Source organism: Phytophthora ramorum (genome assembly GCF_020800215.1).
Source record: "Phytophthora ramorum isolate Pr-102 chromosome Unknown Phyram_PR-102_s0009, whole genome shotgun sequence".
NCBI classification, from domain to species: Eukaryota; Oomycota; class Peronosporomycetes; order Peronosporales; family Peronosporaceae; genus Phytophthora; species Phytophthora ramorum.
Window position 1 is genome coordinate 789,104 of NW_027150655.1, and position 12,916 is coordinate 802,019.

The 12,916-nt window shown below is 55.5% G+C and overlaps 6 protein-coding genes across 6 annotated transcripts; 3 read left to right on the top strand and 3 right to left on the bottom strand.

Annotated features, from left to right (window-relative positions):
* Positions 1–587: 587 nt before the first annotated feature.
* Positions 588–3,730, bottom strand: KRP23_9956 (Histone-lysine N-methyltransferase EZH2; the record flags this gene model as incomplete). The annotated part of the gene is made up of 13 exons (XM_067895576.1): positions 588–671; positions 737–847; positions 930–993; positions 1,072–1,572; positions 1,644–1,680; positions 1,943–2,015; positions 2,090–2,404; positions 2,491–2,558; positions 2,626–2,821; positions 2,888–3,026; positions 3,091–3,331; positions 3,405–3,534; positions 3,596–3,730. 13 exons carry the CDS (start codon positions 3,728–3,730, stop codon positions 588–590), a joined length of 2,094 nt encoding a protein of 697 aa, XP_067741779.1.
* A 157-nt stretch (positions 3,731–3,887) lies between these two features.
* Positions 3,888–6,046, top strand: KRP23_9957 (DNA-directed RNA polymerase III subunit RPC3; the record flags this gene model as incomplete). The annotated part of the gene is made up of 3 exons (XM_067895577.1): positions 3,888–4,085; positions 4,165–4,260; positions 4,346–6,046. The coding sequence occupies 3 exons, from the start codon at positions 3,888–3,890 to the stop codon at positions 6,044–6,046; spliced, it is 1,995 nt and encodes a 664-aa protein (XP_067741780.1).
* Positions 6,047–6,279: 233 nt separating this feature from the next.
* KRP23_9958 (DnaJ-like protein subfamily B member 4) lies at positions 6,280–7,276 on the top strand (the record flags this gene model as incomplete). The annotated part of the gene is made up of 2 exons (XM_067895578.1): positions 6,280–6,341; positions 6,415–7,276. 2 exons carry the CDS (start codon positions 6,280–6,282, stop codon positions 7,274–7,276), a joined length of 924 nt encoding a protein of 307 aa, XP_067741781.1.
* A 133-nt stretch (positions 7,277–7,409) lies between these two features.
* On the bottom strand, positions 7,410–9,571 carry KRP23_9959 (Electron transfer flavoprotein-ubiquinone oxidoreductase, mitochondrial; the record flags this gene model as incomplete). The annotated part of the gene is made up of 5 exons (XM_067895579.1): positions 7,410–7,422; positions 7,515–8,668; positions 8,741–8,965; positions 9,061–9,342; positions 9,410–9,571. 5 exons carry the CDS (start codon positions 9,569–9,571, stop codon positions 7,410–7,412), a joined length of 1,836 nt encoding a protein of 611 aa, XP_067741782.1.
* Positions 9,572–11,201: 1,630 nt separating this feature from the next.
* KRP23_9960 (tRNA N(3)-methylcytidine methyltransferase METTL6) lies at positions 11,202–12,107 on the bottom strand (the record flags this gene model as incomplete). The annotated part of the gene is made up of 2 exons (XM_067895580.1): positions 11,202–11,857; positions 11,927–12,107. 2 exons carry the CDS (start codon positions 12,105–12,107, stop codon positions 11,202–11,204), a joined length of 837 nt encoding a protein of 278 aa, XP_067741783.1.
* Positions 12,108–12,164: 57 nt separating this feature from the next.
* KRP23_9961 (uncharacterized protein) lies at positions 12,165–12,891 on the top strand (the record flags this gene model as incomplete). The annotated part of the gene is made up of 2 exons (XM_067895581.1): positions 12,165–12,359; positions 12,421–12,891. 2 exons carry the CDS (start codon positions 12,165–12,167, stop codon positions 12,889–12,891), a joined length of 666 nt encoding a protein of 221 aa, XP_067741784.1.
* Between the last annotated feature and the right edge of the window lie 25 nt (positions 12,892–12,916).

Below are 12,916 nucleotides of genomic sequence, written 5' to 3' on the forward strand. Positions count from 1 at the left end.
CTCGTCGGAGAGTCGTGGTGAACTGCGAATATTGGCTATACATGTACAGGGGCGAAAACACACACGACAATCGCCATGTTCGATTGGTAGACGTATAAGACTTCGGCATGTGTAACAAACACTTACTCCGTAATGTCATTTTCCACATCACTTCGCAGCTGAAGCCAGTAATCATGGTGAACATATCAGCGCGTTAGTTTTCAGACGGTGCCTAACGAAACACATAGCAGATGAAACTGAAGTGTAGTAGACGTACGGATATAGTGGTGATTCCAAAATGTGTCAACTGGTAAATGGTGTCGTTTAAACTGCTTCAGCACCTACATTGCAAGCATTGCAGAGCTCCGGCACAAACATCAAATTTCAGCAAGTTTCTGAACGGAGCATTGCACGCCTGTCTGGAACGTTCAACTTGAACCGAGCGACACGTAACTAACATCCTTCAGCTCTGAAAATTCGACGACGACTGCCAACGTCACTTCCATTATATCCAAAGTACTTCGCTTGCAGGTTCTTAAACGTGTGCATGTAGGCGGCGGCACCTGCTGGACAACGTTTCTGCTGGCGTCCTGCGATACGTGTTGGTCCTATTCCATCCACTCGGTGACTGTTGGCTGCTTCAGCAGTTCCGCGTGGTAGAGCTCCTTGTCATATCCATAGTCGAAGAAAAGCTGCCAACGGATTTGAATTAGGCTCGTGACTAAGTCGACTGCAGAGAGAAATAGGATTTCCCTACCTCTGTGTGCGGCTGAATATCGTGCGTTGCATACAGGCCAATGCGGAAATCGCTGCTCACATTCATGATCTTGCACGCACAGTTTGGACTTTTCTTGGAGTGGTTAATAAACTAGAAAATTGATCGCCAGCGAAAAGATAACGAACAAGCGTTAGACAAGTACTATAAAACCAGGTGAGTGCATGGTACGTACTCGCGTCTTGTTTCCCTTCCGCGTTGAGTCGATTACAGTTTTCGTATCCAGATTGAATAGGTAACTGGTAAGAAATTCAAATACGCAGTAAGCATCAAAGGCAGGTGCGACGAAGATCACAGCTCAATCGTGTGACCCGTACCTGCGGTCGACTTTGTCGTAAACGGCACCGCGTCTGTCAGCTTCTTCCTGCGATACCATCTCACCGATATACTCGATGATGAACTCGTCCTTGGCCACAAACTCGTCCACGAACAGCCCCCAGCCAGCAGCACTCAACTTCGAGCGCCCCATACGAACATGTTTCTGCTTGCCCAGCGCGATACTGCGATTCTGGCAGGAAGTTTGGTATTTTTCGTCCATCTTTGCCGTGTCTGACTTGTCATCGTATGGCTCTTCCTTCTCGCGCGCAGCAATTTCGTCCGTACAGCAAACCTTGCACAGATCAATATCGCATTCCCGGCCTGAACAGAAGCACGGGCATGCCTTCGTACGGCAGCGACCACGCTGACACTGGCACCCGGGGAAGAAAATCTTGCACTCGTCGTGGACACAGTGGCAGTGTTTCGAGCAGAAAATGCCGTCGTCAACACAGGAGCACACGCCTTGTTCGCAAGGTCCGTCATGAGAGCAAGGCTCGATTCTAAAACAGCAGGCGACATCAGCACAAAAGTCAAGCTAAGCACTGTACGCTGGTTAGTTGTATTCACGTACTTGATTTGAACCGAGTTGACGACGCCGTTTTGGGAGTCTGTCAAGTAACACAGAAGTATCGAAGAAGATTAACATTGCCGCATTGCATACATAGAGACTGTTTCTGAAACCCCTAGGGAAATGTGCACCCAACCAAAGCCCGATGACTGTGATCTCTCGCTCAGCAGGAGGAAAATGGAGGGCGCGTGCACGACTTATTGTATGTCCTCCTTGCGGCTGTATTGCTTGGATCTCAGAGCATCCCAGCGTATCTAGGGTGACAAATACATATAGATGCAATGTACATATGTATAACGTACTCTGTAAATGAGCAACTGACATTCGCGCATTTTTCTTCTTCCGCGAGCGTCGACTTTTGGGCTGAGGCCGGACCTGGCGAATACAACAGTAAGGCATCAAGTCAGCAAATTTGTTAATATAGCAAGTTCATTGCCTCGCATGCGTACCTCTTTCACTAAGCTGCGGTCATTGATATCGTAGTATGCACACAGCTCGGCGACTTCCAAGCAAGTCTTGTCACCAAGTATGTGTGCCATTTCACAGAAGTTACCCCAGCAAAGGAAATAGGCGCGCGCGCATATAATACGCGTCAGTTTATTCCACCCGAAAGTGGCCGAGATGGCACGGGCCTTGGAAAACCCGTTGGTGCTCGAGGAGCTCGTCTGTGCCAAGAAACAATTGTTCCCGCAGTTTCTACCGGTGTTTATCATTGCTTCCTTCTCCTTCATATTGAGCGCGACGGCGTTTTGCTCCGAGGTATTCTAATAGTCATATCATGCAGGTCAGAATAATTAGCAGCTGCAACACTCGAATACCCACGCAGTCTCTCTTTTGAATATTGTCTCACCAATTTTGGCTGCTCAACACATCCATGATAGTCGCAGTCATAGACGAAGCATCGCCGACAGAACAGAGCTGTGCAAGCAATTCATCACCGTTACCAAAACAACACACTGTACAATAATTGGACAAAGGTACGTACTACGATACGAATCAGCTGATTGCTCGTACATCTCGAAGTACTCGTCCATCGAAATGCTCGCCTCCTCAGCTTGTGATATATCCTCCTTGTTTCGGGCCTCCACATAGGTTGGCGTCGCGCTGTTGCATTCGGTGCGGCGTTTCTTCTTTGCCGCGCGTTGTGCCAGCCGCAGGTTCTTGTGCACCTCTACCAGCACCTACTCACATGGCAGCAAGTGAGCGTTTCACTCGGTACGACAAAAAAAAATTCACGACAGTCCCACCTCTTCTTCCACTTCGATCACGTCTGCCACGCGTTTCAGGTCGCTCGGAGTGAGCTCCCACGTGGACTGGAGCGACTTGAGCACCGCCTCGCACATTTCCTTGGTGTACTCCACTTCGCACACACTTGTCCGCTGCTGCCTAATACACAGTCACCACCCAGTGAGCCTTCTGCCATCTCCCACCCCACCCCAACTTCTCTCACTTGATCTGGTAGAACTCCGACACAACGTCCTCCTCGTCGTCGTCACCGAAATACGGCAGAAACTTGAGCTGCGGCTCGTCCTCCACCTCGTAGTTCTTGGCCAACGCCGTCCACATGGTAGCCGTTGGGATCGGAGGCACTTTGGGCAGAATCACGGCGCGCTTGAGCAGCGTCTGGCTCTGGAGCAAGATCTTGGTCATCTCCTTCAGGTGTCGGTCTGGAGGCACCGGCAGCTCCGACGCTGCAAAAAATCAGCATAAAATCCCACCTTTTAGTATCTTCTTCCAACTGGGAAATCCTCGATAAAATCCCACTTTGCGCGACTCCGAAGCCCTGCATGGCCTCATGGAAGACATCGCTGGCCGCCAGGGGGTAGGTCTTGCGGCGCCGGCGCTGGTCGATCAGATACAGCGCATTCTTAAGACGGTTGCGTGCGATCTCCGTCTGCACACAAAAGCAAGAGGTGACGCCCAGTTAAGCGACGGAATGTAAGACCGCTACGTACGCTGGCGTTGATGTGGTGAGTGCGCGTGAAGTGGTTGAGAGCCTCGGCTGCGTGCGCGCTCAGCTGCTCCTCGATCTCGGACTCGGACGGCTCCGACTCGGTGGCCTCCGCCGGCCCCTTCCGCGCCTCGACCATGATGTGGAATGAAATGGCTCGTGGCGCCAAAAAATAGGAAACATACGGATTTCGTCAAGACCACACTGGTATTGGCGAAACGTGTGTACCACATGCATTTTGTGTGTGGGACACACGTGTATCGTATCCACTGGTGGCGGACACATTTTGCAGACGGATGGCGCCGGACGACAAGAAGGCGGCGTTTGCCACGCGCTCGGAGCGCGCGTTGGTACTGAGTATCGTGCGCGAGGACTTCGGTGACGCGGCCGAGCGTGTGACCGAGGCGCTGCTACGCTCGGAGGGCCTGCGTCTGGCCGAAATCGCGCACAAGCTGCAGCGCCAGAAAGCGGCGACGGCGCCGTCAGTGCATGAGGTAGTGCTATAAAATAGTGTCCCACATTTATATATTTAAACATGGCACTCACATGTTATGCTGCTTATTTGGTGTGCAGATCAAGTGCGCGCTGCTCAAGCTGTTGCAGCACAATGTACTGGATGTGACGCCCGTGGCGGCCATTCGAGGCGGCGCGCCGACGGTCGCGTACAATGTAAATATTTGTTGACTTGATGTTTTCTTATTTTATGGGGATTTATTGTTGATGTTGTTTTATGTGCGTTTCTTGCTTGTGGCAGATTAATGTGCAGGAGGCGCTGTATCGCCTGCGGTTCCCCAAGTTCATCGAGCTGGCCAAGGGGATGTTCGGAGTGGAGGGCGAGGTAATCATGGAGGAGGTGCTGGTGCAAGGCCGCGTGCGCATGGACCAATCGCTGGAAACGATGGCCTACAACTTAGCGGAGCAGCGTCGCCAGGATCAAAAACAGAAGGCGCAGGAGGCTGAGGGCGACCAAGCTGCAGCGGCGGAGGACGATGACATTAGCGAGGAAGAGCTGGACGAGTGCCGTCATCTGGTGCAGGAGGCGTTCGTGGAGATGGCCAAAAAGCGATACATCTCGCGCGTGCACCCGCTTGACCTGAAGGTGGTGGAGCCCGAGGAGGGCCCCGAGTTCCCAGCGAGCATTATGGGACGTGGTCAGGACAAGGGTGCTACGAGCAACTTGAACAGCAAGTCAGCGGCGGCTGCTGCTGCTGGTGGTGGTGGAAACGCTTCCAGTGCGAACGGTGCTAACAAAAATGGTAAGGCTGCTGGCGAGGATGGAATTACCGTGCGTGGCAAGAAGCGGAAGGCGCCTTCTGCGCCGTCAGGAAACGCTATCCCAGTGGAATTACAGATGATCTTGGAGGCCGATGAGGCAGCTCGTAAGGGAAACGACGACTCGGAGGCGGAATGGGAACCGAACTCAGCTTCGTCGTCTACCTCGTCGGGTCGTGGCTCAAAGCGCAAGAAAAACTCGAAACGCGCTAAACTGCCTACCCGGGGCACATCGTCTGGAGACGGCACTACTTGTGGTGAGACTAGCGGCGAAGATGCTCCTGATGGTTCTGGGGCAACTACCGACGAGCGTTCGCTGGTCTGGCGCTTCGGAGTTACACAGCTGCTGCGCGACCTGCGGCACAAGGCATGCATCAAATTTGCGACCGAAAACATTAACGCGGTGGCTGGTGTGATCGTGGAAGCCATGCTTCAGCACTCGTCGCCGCGGGAACGTGAGAAAGACGAGCCTACCTCGTTCCCCGTGTCGGCGCGCGACCTTTTCGAAATGGAGAGTGTGAAGAAGGCGCTGCCTTCCGAGGCGAACAATCCGTGGCGTCTACTGCTAAACTACATCATGGTGATGTGCCGTGACAAATCGGGCATGGTGATGAAGGTCTCGCAGGAGGCATTCGACCCCACCCAGGCGCGCTCAGGTGACGGCGGCCAATACGTGGTACACATGCAGAAGATTGTGGAGTTCCTGCAGCAGGCCACCACACGCGCCTACATCCAGGATAAGTATGGCGTTGCGAGCGCTCGTATCGTGCGTCTGCTTATGGAGAAGCGTCAATTAGAGCAGAAAACTATCGGCGAGCTGGCGCTGCTGCCATCTAACGATGCGCGGCACCGGCTTTACGAGTTGTACACGGACAAACTGCTAAAAATGCAGGAAATCCCGAAGCGCGCGGACCACAACCCCGCCTTCACTTTCTTCTGTTGGTCCGTGGACGTGCCGCAGATGCAGACGCGTATTGCAGAGCGCGTGCAGGACTCGCTGTGCCGTCTGCGTCGGCGGCGCAAGTTCGAGGCGGAGGAGAACAAGGAGCTCATTGCTCGTTCGGAGCAGCTGGTCGAAGCCAACGATCTCGACAAATTCGACAAGCTCAGCCGCTCTCTCGACCGTCTCGACCGTGCCATCATCCACTTGGATGGTATGCTCATGCTGTACCGCGATTTCTAGCTCGTCTGGAACGAAATGGACGTCAGAACAAATCAACCAGTCGACAAACTGCAGCCGACAGACGTAATATATCTGCAAACAGCTTTGTTTTGTCAATCCAACCATACTTCCAAGTTGCAGCTCGCATTCCGGTTGTTGCCCATTTTTAGTTGTCGCCGACGTCTTGAGCCGCCATTTCTCGAAACGACAAGCGCGTTTGCACTTCGATATCTTCATACAACAACCAGCGCAAGATGGACTACTATGAGCTCTTGCAAGTCCCACGTGGCGCCTCTGAGCAGGAGATCAAGAAGGCGTGAGTGCTCAGCTCTGTAAACTATTGGGACCTGTCAAGTGGACTGAAATCTGTTGTTGTGGTTCGGTGACAGCTATCGCAAGCTCGCTATGAAATGGCACCCGGACAAGAACAAGAGCAATCTGGTTGAAGCCCAATACCGCTTCCAGGAGATCTCCGAGGCTTACGACGTGCTAAGCGATCCGGAACGCCGAGCTGTTTTCGATCAATATGGCTACGACGGTCTCAAGAATGGTGTGCCAGACGAGAATGGCGACATGCGTGACGGCTACGCTTTCAACGAGCGCGCGTCCGAGGACGTGTTCAACAAGTTCTTTGGGACGAACAACCCGTTCGGTGACTTTGGTTTCGGCGATACACTGCCGTTTGCCAGTTCGCTGCGTAAGAAGGGCCCCGAGAAGGCCGAAGCGATTGTGCGAGAGCTCGCGTGCACGTTGGAAGAGCTCTTCCAGGGGACTACGAAGTCCGTCATTGTTGAGCGCAAGCGGTTGCAAAACGACGAGCTCGTAGCCGATGCCAAAACCTTCGTGGTCAAAGTCAAGCCGGGCTGGAAGGCAGGCACGAAGATCACGTTTGACCGTGAGGGCAACGAAACTCGCACGAATGAAGCGGGGGATGTGATTTTCCAGGTGGCCCAGCAAGAGCACAACCTCTTCAAACGCGACGGTGCTCATCTTGTGTTCACAGCCAAGTTGAAGCTCAGCGAGGCGCTTGGCGACTACTGCGTGGAGGTGCCCACGCTGGACGGCCGCAAGCTGGCCATTTCGTGCAATGAAGTGGTAAGTCCCAGCTCCGAGAAAGTCGTGAAGAAGGAAGGCATGCCGATCTCCAGTCAGCCAGGAGAGCGCGGCGACTTGCGCATCAGATTCGACATCACTTTCCCTCGCCATCTTACAACACTGCAGAAGACGGCACTAGCAAAGATTTTAGGCTAAGCTCCATCAATGCACAGCCTGAACAGTTGACAGTGCTGTGAAGACGTTGCTGGTTTCTAGTTTGTACCAACCGGTATTGGGTATGATTGATTGAATATTTACTACAGCCCCAGCCGAAGTCTCCAAGAGGTCCTTACATCAGCTCACTGCGCAAGTACAAAGCCAACAGCACACAGTTAGTCAGGGCATTCGACATCACAAACATCAAGAGCATGTGCATCCACACAAGGACACTTACTAAGCAGGGCCACCTCCGCCTTCAGGGACAGTCCAATTGATGTACTCCTTCGGCATCTTGATGGAGCAGCACTTGCAGTGGACACAGTTCTGTGCGTTGATCACGAGTTGTGGGACGCCGTTAGATGCGCTGCCATCCGTGTACTCGTACACGCGGGCGGGGCAAAATCGCTGCTCCGGTCCGGCGTACACAGGGAACGACTCCTTCGAAGGAACCTCCGAGTGCTCGGGCTTAATACGCAAGTGCGCAGGCTGGTCATGGTTGTGATTGGTACCGCTGCGCTGCAGATTCGAGAGCAAGTCAAACGTAAGCTTGCCATCCGGCTTCGGGTACTCGATGGGGGTGAACTCCTTGGCCGGGCGAGTCTTCGCTGAATCTGCAACCGTGTTCGGGATGGTCCACGGCTCCTTTCCTTTGAGGACGTGCGTCGCTACTCCGGCGTACAGCAGACCAGGCAGGAAGCCATTGTGAAAGCCGGCGTGGACGTTACGAACAGCCTTCAGCTCCTCGGCAATCCACGACGATTCCACAGCAGCCTCGTAGCTCGAGATGTCAATCGCAGGCTCTTCCGGGTTGATCTCCGCCGTCTCGACCACAGGCTCCGCGCCGGTGGCGGTCAGAGCCTCATACGCAGCCTCCGCAGCCAACATACCCGACTTCATAGCGGTGTGCGTGCCCTTGATCTTCACGCCATTCAGAAAACCAGCCGAACAACCGATCAGACCCCCGCCAGGGAACGTCAGCTTCGGAATAGCATGGTAGCCGCCCTCGTTCAAGCAACGCGCACCGTACTGCACGCATTCACCGCCCTCCAGGTACTTCCGGATGGCCGGGTGCGTCTTAAACCGCTGGAACTCCTCGTACGGGTTAATGTACGGGTTCTCGTAGTCCAGACCCACGACCACACCAATCTGCACAAGGTCGTCCTCCATGTGGTACATGAACGAGCCGCCGAACGTCTTGTCCATCAGGGTTTGCTGCAGCGGCCACCCCAGCGTGTGCTGCACAAGTCCAGCCTGGTGCTTCTCCTTGGGGATGCGCCACACCTCCTTCACACCAATGCCGTACGTCTGCGGCTGTACGCCCTCACGCAGGTTGTACTTCTCCATCACCTCCTCACTGCACGAGCCGCGGCAGCCCTCACCAAAGAGCGTCTGCAAGAAATACGCAAAAGACACCAGTCAACGGCTGCAAAAGTTACACCAACACGAGCACTCCTGACGTACCACACGCGCACGCAGCTCCATGCCGCGAGCGAAGGTGCCCTTGGGCTTGCCGTCCTTGCCTATGCCGACATCGCGAGTGGCAATGCCGCCCACAGAGCCGTCCTCGCGGTAGAGCACCTCCGAGGCCGAGAAGCCCGGGTAGATCTCGACGCCAGCCTCCTCGGCCTGCTCGCCCATCCAGCGCACGAACTTGCTGAGACTGATAATGTAGTTGCCGTCGTTGTGCTAAGGGTTACGTCAAATCACAGAGGAACGAAAGATCGTTTTACCGTCAGAAACTGCCGGCGGCCACCCACCACCAGAACGAGAATGATGCTCACCTCCTCCTTAGGCAGTAGGAAGTGCGGCAGACCCAGTGACTTGTTCTCCGAGAGCAGTAGGAATTGGTCCTTGGTCACGGGCGTGTCCAGCGGAGCGCCCAGCTCCTTCCAGTCGGGCAGCAGCTCCTCCAGCGCGCGCGGCTCGAACACGTTGCCCGACACGATGTGCGAACCCACCTCGGCGCCTTTCTCGACCACGCACACGGACAAGTCCGTGCCCTTCTCGGCTGAGAGCTGCTTCATGCGGATCGCGGCCGCGAGACTCGCGGGGCCGGCGCCGACCTGATGTTCATACAAAACGCAAGTGAGTGTTGCTTTCCCCACCCTGATTCCGCATTAAGCAACGTACCAGCAGCACGTCGTAGTCCATGGCCTCGCGAGGCTCGTTGAGCATTTCCTGCTCCTCGGGCGAGAGCGCGGCGGACGACAGCCAGCGCGAGGGAGCGGCCGGCCGGCGCTGGAGCGTCTGCAGCTGCGAGCGCAGCGACAGCGACAGCGAGCGGCGCCACATGATCCAGGGGGTTCAGCTTCTTTCTTGGTCACTTGAGCGCGAGCTCGGGATTTCCGCAATGGCGCGCACCCTCACGTCCGCTGCACGTCACACCCGATCCCAAGGGCCACACCCTACAAAGCCGCGAGCGCTCATGATTGGCCAATCGGATCCGTTTTACCCGATTGGCCGAAAATAGATTCTGGCGGTCCATAGTATGCAACACAGAGGGGGCGACGGACGATCAGGAGTGAAAGTTGCCTTTGCTGCTTGTCGGGTGTGGCACTCGAGCCTTTCCAGCCATACACCAGTGTTTCCTAGTGCGGTGGTGCTGACCACAGACGCGGGCCGGAAAGGATTTGAGCGTGTGGCGTCGTCGCAACCGGATTGTGCTAAACCGTCAACATTGCTGCTAAGCTGAGGCAGGGGCAGGCGCTACATCTAGCTGCGACCATGGTGTGTGACGACCTCAGACCATGGCTGCCCCCACGCGGAGTGCCAAGCAAACACATAGGAATACGAGTAAGTTGAAGTGGTCTCCATTTCTCTTACGTAGGATATCTACACCCGGGTATACTCCATCGAGGACGGAACGACGGAGCGCTGGCCGACGTGGCGCGCATGAGTATGCAACAACCAGTGCAGGACAGTTTTCCCATCGTCCTCTTCGTGCAGGGTCCGAGTCCACTCTCTCGTCGGCGATCCCGAGCGAATTTGAGCAACCGGTTGCCGCTCCCCATCCTGCATGAGCGCGCATGGCGGCAACGGCGCTCTTTGGTGAATTCTGACGGACTTCCAAACTGCAGATTGGATCTCCGTCGTACGTGTACTTGCAGCATATCGGAGCCTTCCAATCGCCCGATTGGACGAATGCAACTTCAACTGAACGAGTAGCGAAAGCGGGTCGCACAGCACTTTGGACTCCAAATTGGAGCTTCCTGGTGCCGCGCTCGCCGTGCTTTCGCATCCTCTGAATGGCCCCCAAGCAGCGTCCGGTTGTCGCTTTCTCACCCGTTATCCGTCGACATGTCCGACGATCTCGCCACGCGCGCCCGCCTTATGTTGGTCCTCCGAGCAAGCGACTGGCGTTTTGCTCTTGGTGCTTGGTGCTGGTCGAATGCGACAATCAACGTTTCTATGGGCTCTGATGCGAGTAGAGGGGGAGGCAACGTAATGCGAGTCGTGATGACGCGCCGGGGGGTACGTGGCGCGTATCTTACAACAACCGACGTGAACCACTGCCCGACGAGAGCGCTTCGCCTCTCACTTCTCGTTTCCGGCGGTGGCGTGCTTCTAGCAGCAAGTGCGACTGCGAATTGTGGCTGTACTTCTCGCTGTTGGCGTGTTCGTTACCGCACCCTCCACCGTTTTACACGTTGGGCCAAGTGGGACGTGGTGCGCCACCGTTCACCTCATTGCGCTTCATACTGCCCCTGAGTTGACGTTGCGGTGATTGAGGGCCCGTGTGGCATGCAGCAGGCGTCACGGTCAAGTGGCTTTCGGCTTGCCAATTGCCCGGGACGTGCAACAGGTCGGTTCACTTCAAGTTGACAGAGCCCCGTTGGTAGCACTGGGGGACGGCCAAGGGTACAATATGACTCGGAACAAGCTGGAGGCACGGTGTGTGGCGTTTAAAATGCCTTATGCTGGTCTACGCTGGTTCGTGCAACGGCACCTCGGGTTTCTGGAACTTCGCGTGCAGCCAGACGCGGTCCATGACGACTCCCTTCTTGCGATTGCGCAGGCGAACGGTGCAGTATTCGTTTTCAAGCGTGCGAAATCCGCATTGCTCGAACAACTCCGCCAGTGTCTCGCGCGAGAAGAAAAATGCCAAGGTGCCGTCGCTGCGATAATACAAACTAGGGCCCAGCTTCTTGGCGTTGCGTCGCATGGCAAGGTCGTAGAGCCCGTAGTCGCGGAAGCAAACGATGCCACCGGGCCGCACCGCTGCAAAAATCTTACGCAGGGCGCGCGTGAACGAATCCGGGGGCAAGGCTGACAGCACAAACACCATGAGCACAATGTCGACGGACTCGGGCGTGACACCTGCCAGTTCCTCCTGCGCGATATCGCACACAAATGCGCGGCATCGCGTGGCGTCGTAGACAGGATTGTGCTGGAGGATATCAATGGCATGCGCGCTGAAGTCGCAGACTTGCGCATGCACATTCGGGCACTCGGCCAGAATAGGGAAGATGGCACTGCCGTAGCCGCATCCGAGCTCCAGAACTTCCATCACCTCACGTGTCGGGGCACAGAGCTCCGGGAACTCCTTCACAAGGTAGTTGCGCGGCTTGTACACTTTGCCTACCCGTAGATAAACAAACCGCAATCAGAATCAAGTTGCAGTCCATTAATTAAGGCTTGCCAACGAACCGTTGTTTAGCTGGTGGAAGACGTTCCACTTGTCCTTGGCTTCTTCTGCCAACTGCTGCGTGTCCAGCAGCCCCTCATTCTCCCCGTCCTCCATCACTTCAACACCTTCCTCCTGGCATTCCCTCGCCAGGTCTCCCCACTCGAAGTCATGCGAGTGGAGCTGCACTTCGCGCTTGGCCATCGTCTCCGATGTCTGTAATCCGGGGTGGCCTGTCCAGTCACAATCCAATTCGACCGGATGGCGCCGGCCAAGACCAAGAAGTGCAAGCAGAAGCAGAGCAAGGCCGCGCTGAACGCGTTTAAAGCCAATGGCAAAGCGGCGATACGAACGGCCCCCACAGTCTTCCTCAGCCACGTCCCGTCGGCGCTGTGCGTCAGTGAGCGCGCCGTCCGCGACTTGTTCGCTGAGTATGGCACGCTGCAGTCAGTCTCGGTACGTCAATGGCCTCAGCTGCACCAATCATCCACTCGTAAACTAATTTGCTGTGCTGTAGATCCACCACAACTTCCTGGACGTCGAGACGGACGGCTTCATGTACTTAGAGTACGCCGAAAAGGAGGAGGCGGAGGCTGCCGTGGCCGCCGTGAAGGAGAAAAGCGTGGGGTTCTCACCAAGCTCCGACCCCAAATCCAAGAAGGCGGTACATCCGTCTGAGATCACGGGGATGCAAGCGATATTGGCGCTGGATCGGGGAGAACCCAAACAGGACGTAGACGAGCAGGTCAGGGGCATCCTGATGGGAAGGAGCGAAGTCAACCGCTTCTCGCAGAGCCAAGCGGAGCAGGCCATGGACGAGGACGACCTCATTTTGCAGAGTCTGTCGCAGCACTCGTTCGCTAACTCGCAGCCCAAAAAGAAGAAGAGGAAGCGTCCCAAAAAGCCGGACGAGGATGCAACCACCGACAAGCCGAAGAAGACCAGGAAGGCCAAGTCTAACTTGGTGACGATACCCTCCGAATTGTAGGCAATTGAAGGTTGACGATTAATTA